The sequence below is a fragment of the Oryx dammah genome, unplaced genomic scaffold (assembly GCF_014754425.2).
Source record: "Oryx dammah isolate SB20612 unplaced genomic scaffold, SCBI_Odam_1.1 HiC_scaffold_11072, whole genome shotgun sequence".
NCBI classification, from domain to species: Eukaryota; Metazoa; Chordata; class Mammalia; order Artiodactyla; family Bovidae; genus Oryx; species Oryx dammah.
Window position 1 is genome coordinate 199,882 of NW_024080466.1, and position 8,444 is coordinate 208,325.

The 8,444-nt window shown below is 42.6% G+C and overlaps 1 protein-coding gene across 2 annotated transcripts in view; it reads right to left on the minus strand.

Annotated features, from left to right (window-relative positions):
• The window catches only part of LOC120860407 (sialin), an 87,068-nt gene extending 79,881 nt beyond the window's left edge, over positions 1–7,187 (minus strand). For both annotated transcript variants that reach the window (XM_040236208.1, XM_040236210.1), the window contains exon 1: positions 6,947–7,187. In XM_040236208.1, coding sequence (XP_040092142.1) covers positions 6,947–7,040 — 94 coding nt within the window. In that variant the 5' untranslated portion in view covers positions 7,041–7,187. The remainder of the gene's footprint in view (positions 1–6,946) is intronic.
• Between the last annotated feature and the right edge of the window lie 1,257 nt (positions 7,188–8,444).

The following is an 8,444-nucleotide window of genomic DNA, read 5'->3' on the forward strand; positions in this document are numbered from 1 at the left end:
CTTGCCAAGACAGTTGGACATGACTGAGCAACTAACACACACACACACACAGCCTGTCTTATGCGTTACCCACTCCTGATAAATCCTTATTTATTTCTAGTTCCCAAATTAATATCCATTTACATGAAAACAAATTCCATTAAAATGGACTCAGTTAATTTTTTTTTACTATTAGGCATTGAATATATTAATTTTTAAAATATATGCAACAATATTAAATGTATTTGCCTGGAGAATTTCATGGACAGAGGAGCCTGGCGGGCTGCAGCCCATGGGGTCGCAAAGAGTCGGACACGACTGAGTGACCAACACACAACATTAAATGTAGGCCTTGTTTAACTCTATACTCTGAAAGAGAAAAATAAAAAACCACTAAAATGGACTCAGTTACTTTAATATGTTAACACTGATTATCACAACACGACCCAAGGCCACTTCCCTTCATCCTGCAATATGGCTGCTATCTACAAGCACTGCATACCTTATATTTAAGACTGTAGTTACACACAAGTTCTATTTATGTGTACTATACAAAGCTTATATAACTGAACCTTGAATGTAACCATCTGCCTCTTGTCCCAAAAGAATAGTAGAGGCAACAAAACAAAACAAAACAATAACAAAATGAAATAAAGCAGAGGATGTGCCATTATAAGCTAGGAAATCAAGTTCCAATAGGGTGTTACATGGAGAATGGGGCTCTTGTTTTTTTGGTGCCAGCTGCTCTGAGGAATGCAAAATCCAAAAAATTTTAATTGATGACAATAATAGTAATTAACATTTACTGTATGCTAAACTCTATTCCAAGCACTTTCTATTAGCTTATTTAATCCTCACAATAGCCCTATGAGTTAGGTATATTATTTTCCTCTGATTTACAGGCACAGAGAGGTTAGGTTAGGTAGTGAAACTAGGATTGGCAATTAGGCACCCTGCCTCCAGATCCATGTTCTGCTTTTAAACACAAAGAAATGTCGAAGGAGATCTAAAACTGACTTTTCCTAACATGAATGAACATATTTTCGGCGCAAACAGTATTCTGAAAGTCCATTTAATCAAATACAAGACACATTTCATTCATACAAAAATAAACCTTCAACTGGTGAGAAGTGTGAGGAATGGAAATTTTACGTGTGTGCCTCATTCTCTTCCTCCCTCCTATCTAGATTAAGCAGAAAAATCTATGCACTCCTGTGGTTTATCAGCATTGAGCCTTCCTTCCCCCCATCACTTAAAAACATTTGGGGGATATATTAATAGTTGATCTGATTTACAAGTTGTGTTATTTTCAAGTGTATAGCAAAGTGAATCTGTTATACATATACTTATATCCACTCTTTTTTAGATTCTTTCCCCATGTAGGTCATTACAGAATATTGAGTAGAGTTCCTTGTGCTATTCAGTAGGTGCTTATAGTTACCTATTTTATATATAGTAGGGTGTATATGTCAATCTCAATCGTCCAATTTATGCCTCCCTCATTAAGTCTTGGTAACTGTAAATTTGCTTTCTACATCTGTATCTCTATTTCTGTTTGGTAGATAAGTTCCTTTGTATCCCCCTTTTTAAGATTCCACATATAAGCGATATAATATGATATTTGTCTTTCTCTACCTGACTTACCTCACTCAGTGTGACAGTCTCTAGATTAGAGGAATCAGGCTCCCTGACTTTAGAATACAAAGCTACAGTATTCAAGACAGAATACTGGCAGAAAAACAGAAATATAGACCAATGGAGCAGGATAGAAAGTAGAGATAAACCCAGGCACCTACGGTCACCTACTCTGTGAAAAAGGAAGCAAGAATCCACAATAGAGAAAGACAGTCTCTTCAATAAGTGGTGCTGGTAAAACTGGACAACTACATGTAAAAGAATGAAATTATTACACTCCTGAACACCACACACAAAAATAAATTCAAAATGGACTGAAGGCTTAAATGTAAGACTGGACACTATACAACTCTTAGAGGAAAACATGTGCCAAACATACTTTGACATAAATTTCAGCAAGATCTTTTTTGATACACTTCCTAGAGTAAATGGAAATAAAAACCAAAAATAAACAAACGGGGTCCAATTAAACTTAAACTTTCCTTTTGCATGGCAAAGGAAATCATAACCAAAATGAAAAGACAAACCTCAAAATGGGAGAAGAGATCTGGAAATGAAGCAACCAACAAGGAATTCAGTGCAGTTCAGTTCAGTTGCTCAGTCGTGTCCGACTCTTTGCGACCCCATGAATCGCAGCACGCCAGGCCTCCCTGTCCATCACCAACTCCCAGAGTTCACTCAGACTCACATCTATCAAGTCGGTGATGGATCCAGCCATCTCATCCTCTGTCGTCCCCTTCTCCTCCTGCCCCCAATCCCTCCCAGCATCAGAGTCTTTTCCAATGAGTCAACTCTTCGCATGAGGTGGCCAAAGTACTGGAGTTTCAGCTTTAGCATCATTCCTTCCAAAGAACACCCAGGGCTGATCCCTTTAGAATGGACTGGTTGGATCTCCTTGCAGTCCAAGAGACTCTCAAGAGTCTTCTCCAACGCCACAGTTCAAAAGCATCAATTCCTTGGCGCTCAGCTTTCTTCACAGTCCAACTCTCACATCCATACATGACCACTGGAAAAACCACAGCCTTGACTAGATGGACCTTTGTTGGCAAAGTAATGTCGCTGCTTTTGAATATGCTATCTAGGTTGGTCATAACAAGGGATTAATCTCCTTTAAAATATATGAACAGCTCATGCAGCTCAGAAAAACAAAAAACAAATAAAAAATGGGCAGAAGACCTAAACAGACATTTCTCTGAAGACATACAGATGACTAAAAAGCACACGAGAAGATGTTTAACATCACTATCAAAATGCAAATCAAAACTACAATGAGGTATCACCTCATACCAGTCAGAATGGCCATCATCCAAAACTCTGCAAACCATAAATGCTGGAGAGGGTGTGGAAAAAAAGGAACCCTCCTAGACTGTTGGTGGGAATGCAAATTGATACAGTCACTATGGAGAACAATATGGAGATTCCTTAAAAAACTAAAAATAGAGCTACCAATATTCTTACTCCTGGGCATATTATCTGGGGAAAATCATAATCCAAAAAGATACATGTACCCTCAGTGTTCATTGCAACACTGTATACAATGTCCAGGACATTCAGGCAACCTAAATATTCATCAACAGAGGAATGGATACAGAAGATGTGATACACATATACAATGAAATATTACTCAGCCAGAGAAAAGAATGAAATAATGCCAGCTGCAGCCAACACAATGTCTCCCATCACTTTGGTGTGCATCTCTGAAATCTAGCTGGCTATGTAAAAACAAATGCCTGAAAGGCAAACCAGTCAGGTTACAGAGAATTCTTTCAACCTGAGAGGTTCTTAACACTATAGAAATATACCTTAATTTTAGCTCTCTTAATAAAGAAGCACGACCTATAAAACAAGACCATGTCCTCTTATCCATGATGGAGTGAGTGAGTGGTGAACTTTCAAATTTGTGAAGTCAACAAAAATGATTAAGCATTTTGCAAATAGGAATTTCTCAAATGTAACGCAAAGGTGGCAGTGTTGTGACAAGGAAGGAAGATGGGACTAAAATCTAGAAGAACTCTGGTTAGACTTTAACATGGCTACAGCAATCTTTGGGAACTTAATCTCTTTGGCTTTTGGTTGTTTATATATAAAATGATGCCCACCAGATGGTAGTTTAGTCTCTAAGGTGTTTTAACTGATGTATAACATTATACCTAACATTTTATCAGCTTTTGTTATCTCTTCTGATAAAACTATACACATAGGCGTACAGAAGATACTGCTAATTTCATCTAGGCTTGTTCCAAAACAAACATAAATGATAAGTAAAACATAAATGCTCAGTCACGTTGGACTCTTTGTGACCCCATGGACTGTAGTCTGCCAAGCTCCTCTGTCCACAGGGTTTTTCCAGGCAAGAATACTGGAGTGGGTTGCCATGTCCTCCTCCAGTGAATCTTCTCAACCCAGGGATCCAACCCAGGTCTCCCGCATTGTGGGTGGATTCTTTACCATCTGAGACACCAGGGAAGCCCAAGAATACTGGAGTAGGTAGCCTATCCCTCTTCTAGGGGATCTTCCCGACCCAGGAATTGAACCAGGGTCTCCTGCATTGCAGGCAGAGCCTTTACCAACTGAGCTACCAGAGAAGTCCAAGAATACTGGAGTGGGTAGCCTATCCCTTCTCCAAGGGATCTTCCTGACCCAGGAATCGAACTGGGGTCTCCTGCATGGCAGGCAGATTCTTTACCCACTGAGCTACCAGGGAAGCCCAAGACATATAAACATACAGAAAGAGATTTTAAGGTCAGCTGAAGATTCACTCCTTCAGGCACCACTAAAAAGCTAATTCTGGATGAAAAGTTGTTTTTTTTTTTTTTTTAAACACCTACAATGTCTGAAATGTGCAAAGTAAACATAAAGAACATAATTTAAATAAAAATATAACTAATAGTCATCTTGTTTCTCCTATTAGATGTAGAGAAGCGAGGACCGGGGCACTACTGAGCGAGAAGACGAGGTAACCCCTGGTGCCTCTTATAAAGCTGTTATACCCATCTTTGTCTTTCCTATTGCTCCTCTCTTGTCCTTGTCATAGCACACCAGGCACAAAGCTTAATTTCCAATATTGTTGACTAATGCAACACCCTGTAACTTTTCTCTAAAACCTTTATATTTTAAGTAGCAAAAAATAACAATGTGTTGTGCTATTTTTATCTTCTTTTCCTCTCTTGTAGGTAATGTATAGAGTAAAAATAAGAGGGGAAATGGTTATAATAAAGACAGCCACCTCAAGGCATGAGGAACAGGGCTAAGATCTATACAAGAACACTCAACCCATGAATCAAGGAGGGATTGTTTTCAAATTTCATTTCCATCTCATTCCATTTCCCAAAAGGAATGAAAATTTTCTTTTTTAACCTACTTTATTGAGGTATATTTTACACACAATAAAATGCTCCCATTTCAAGTGTACAATTTGGTGAATTTTGACAGATGTATACATCTGTGATCCCTAGTCAAGATGCAGAATTTTTCTATCACCCCCAAAAGTACCCTACTGTCTCTGCAGGCAACTCCTTCCTGCCTGTAGCTTCCATGCAATCAACGATCTGCTTCCTGTTATCACAGATTAGTTTTGCTTGTTTAGAACTTCATACTGACCGAAATATACATTAACACGGTAGTTTCCTTTGTGCCTGGGATTTAGCCATATCACGTGTGTCAGTAGTTACTTTTTATCACTGAGTATGGGTGAATATACCCCAATTTGTTTATCCAGTCATTTGTTGATGGATTGATGGATAGGTTGTTTCCAGTTTTTAACTATGGATATTATGAATTAAACTGCTATAAACATTGTGTGGTACTATGGTCATGCATGTTTAACTTTAAAATATTAATAGATTGCCAGTTTTCCAAAGTACTTGTACCATTTTACACTCTGACCAGCAAAATATGAGTTCTAGTTATTCCATACATTTGCCAGTATTTGGTATCTTTGGCCATTTTAACTTTAGCTATTTTAGTAAGCATGTAATGGCTCATTGCAGTTTTAATCTGCATTTCCTGACAACTACTCTGTTTAACATCTGAGCTAAAATTTGATTATATATATATTTATTTCCCAATTGCAATAGAATATAGTAGTTTCTAGGGAATATCTTTATGATGGCATTTATTTCTGTATTTCCACACTAGATTATTTCAGAGAAGAGGATTATAGAAATCTAATTCATATGTCATGAAAAAAGATCAGTTTATGGAACTAAGTCCAACTTCCAGATAAAACCCGAGTATGCTACAGTGCTTACCCTGAGCGTCCACAAAAATAAGCACCTAGTTGCCCGATGGAGCTATAATATTGCTACCTCTACTACCACCATCTGGTAATGTTGAAAACAAACTTAAAAGGTTATACTGCTCTTGATCAAGAGAAGTTAAATTTCTAATTCAGCTCTGTTTCTCAAGCATACATCTTTGAAACTACAGAATGCATGCAAAGTGATTTATTCTTTAGTTTTGATTTCTTTTAAAGAAGCATGATAGCAAAATATTTTAATTTTCCCAAATTCAGGGAAGATGCGTTGTGAAGTATTATACATCCTTTTCTATTTGCTGCGAGGCTTTGGACAAAGTACCTTAGCGCGCTCTACGGATAGCCTATCTTAAGCCTATCTGTGGATAGCCTACCCGTTTCCTAACCTATTAGACTGCTACGACTTCATTGTAGACAACTAACTCTACGGGGGAAAAAAAATGTATGCAGTAACTTTTACTGCACAATTTCAAGATATTCGCTGAGTTATCCAATAATTTCCCTCCGCATACGCAACAAAGTTAACCCCAGTCCTTTTTTTTTTGTCTCCACGCCCAAGGAGCTAGCTACCAGGTCACATGCTGGAGGACCAGCAGCTGTGGCAAGCTGGCAGTGACAAGGAGGAAGAGTCTGCGTCTCCGTCCCGCCCTCCAGCCTTCAATTGCAGGTTTCCCCAGGGCGCTTTTTTCCTCCGGGTCCTCCGCTTTGCCCTCTGCCCATTCATTTCAAGGTTCTCTCCCCCAGTTCGTTCTTCCACAGGGTCCCCAGCTCAATACTACGGAAGATCGCCCGGCGCCCAGCAGGTCCGAGCCCGAGCCCGCCGGCTGCACCTGCGGAGACCCCCGGGACTGCACCTGCCGAGGTCCTGCCGGAACCTCCGCCCAGCCCCGGCCTCCCGGCGCCGCTCGCCTCCCGGGCCCGGCAGCGGGCTTCTGGGCATCCGAGAAGTCGGAGGCTTGAGGGGGGCCCTCACCGGGCTCCGCGATCTCAGCCCCCGAGGGCTTGAGCGGCTCTGGACACCCTCCACCTTGGGACGGCCACCCGCCCGAAAACCCCCTGGATCGCGCCGCCACTCACCGGTTTCCGCCCGCGGGGCGCGCCGCAGGAGCGGTGTGCGGTCCGAGCCCTCCTCGCCGTCGCTCGGGGCTAAGTCCGAAACCGGGGACTTCATGATGCCTTCAGGGAGCTACGGCGCAAACGTGCCCGGCGGAAAAGAGAGCTCCAGCCGGACCGCCGAAGCCCCCCGCCCCGGGCCGAGGCGGCCAGGCTGAGCTGGGCCGCTGGCACCGCCCCCAGTCTGACCCCGCCCCCCGGCCACGTCGGTCGCAGGCTCCGCCCCAGGGAGGCCACGCAGGCTCCGCCCCCGCCTCCATCTTGAGGTCGGGCCACTTGGCGGCAGGTGGGGCGGGGACGGCCGGGTTCCGGAGCCCTGGCTTGTTGAGGCGCGGCGGACGCCGAGTTGTTGGGCCCGCCAGCTGTAGGCTCGCTCTGTCGCTGGTGTTCTAAAGACTAGTGTTACCCTCCCTTGCACTCCCTGGTAAAGCTCAGAGAACAGCGGGGACTGGGAACCTTGAGGCGGAAGACAGGAGCTTAAATTGTGCATCGCTAAGGAGAGAACTTGGCGTGGATGGCGTGGATGGACGTTCCGTTATAGTAGTAATTTGCCGTGAAAGTGAAAGCCGCTCAGTCGTGTCCGACTCTTTGCGACCCCTTGGACTATCCAGTCCATGGAATTCTCCAGGCAAGAATACTGGAGGAGGTAGCCTTTTCCTTCTCCAGGGGGTCTTCCCAACCCTGGGATCGAACCCAGGTCTCCCTCATTGCAGGCGGATTCTTTACCAGCTGAGCCACAAGGGAAAATTGCCATGGCTATTAGCAACCCCAGTTCTTTCTGCTCATGACAGCATATTGTTCCTAGGATCGCTTTGAAGGTGGAAAACAGGCAATAGATACATTGATTGCTATGTAATTGCCTACTTTGCAGTCAAAATACCCAGTTATCAGCAATTTCCTATAGTTCACCTCTATGCAATCATCTAACGTAGGTCTCCAAAGGTCTAATTCTAACAGGTTTTCCTGGCATTTGCTGACTCTAAGGGAGAAGCGCTAGGAAAATGCACTATCTTGCCTTGGGGTGTGTGACCACTGGGAGTAATCCTGGGAACTGGAGATTAATGAGATATAAAGCAGATGACCTTGTAGCGGGGAAGAACTCACAAGCCAACAGTTGAGTCAGCAAGGTCAGGTGCTTGGTGAGGTCCGCGTGAGAACAAATGAGAGGGGTCACCTTTGACCAGAGGGAGGGTGGCAGTTACTGAAGGAATTCTTACCCTCTGCATGGGTAAAGGCTAGGAAGGTTATCACGTTAAAACTAGGACGAATCAGACCTACTTTCTGAAATTATGTAGATTTTAAACTCTGAGGCGGATTCTGGCCTGTCAGAATTCTGTAGTGTTAGGAAGTTCACAAGTGGCTACACTTTGAATTGCAAGGTTATAAAGGACTTGAACCAGAAAGATTCCAACAAAAACTTGAAAGCTTTCAAACCAGAAGAGGTCCTTTTAAAAAAAATAGA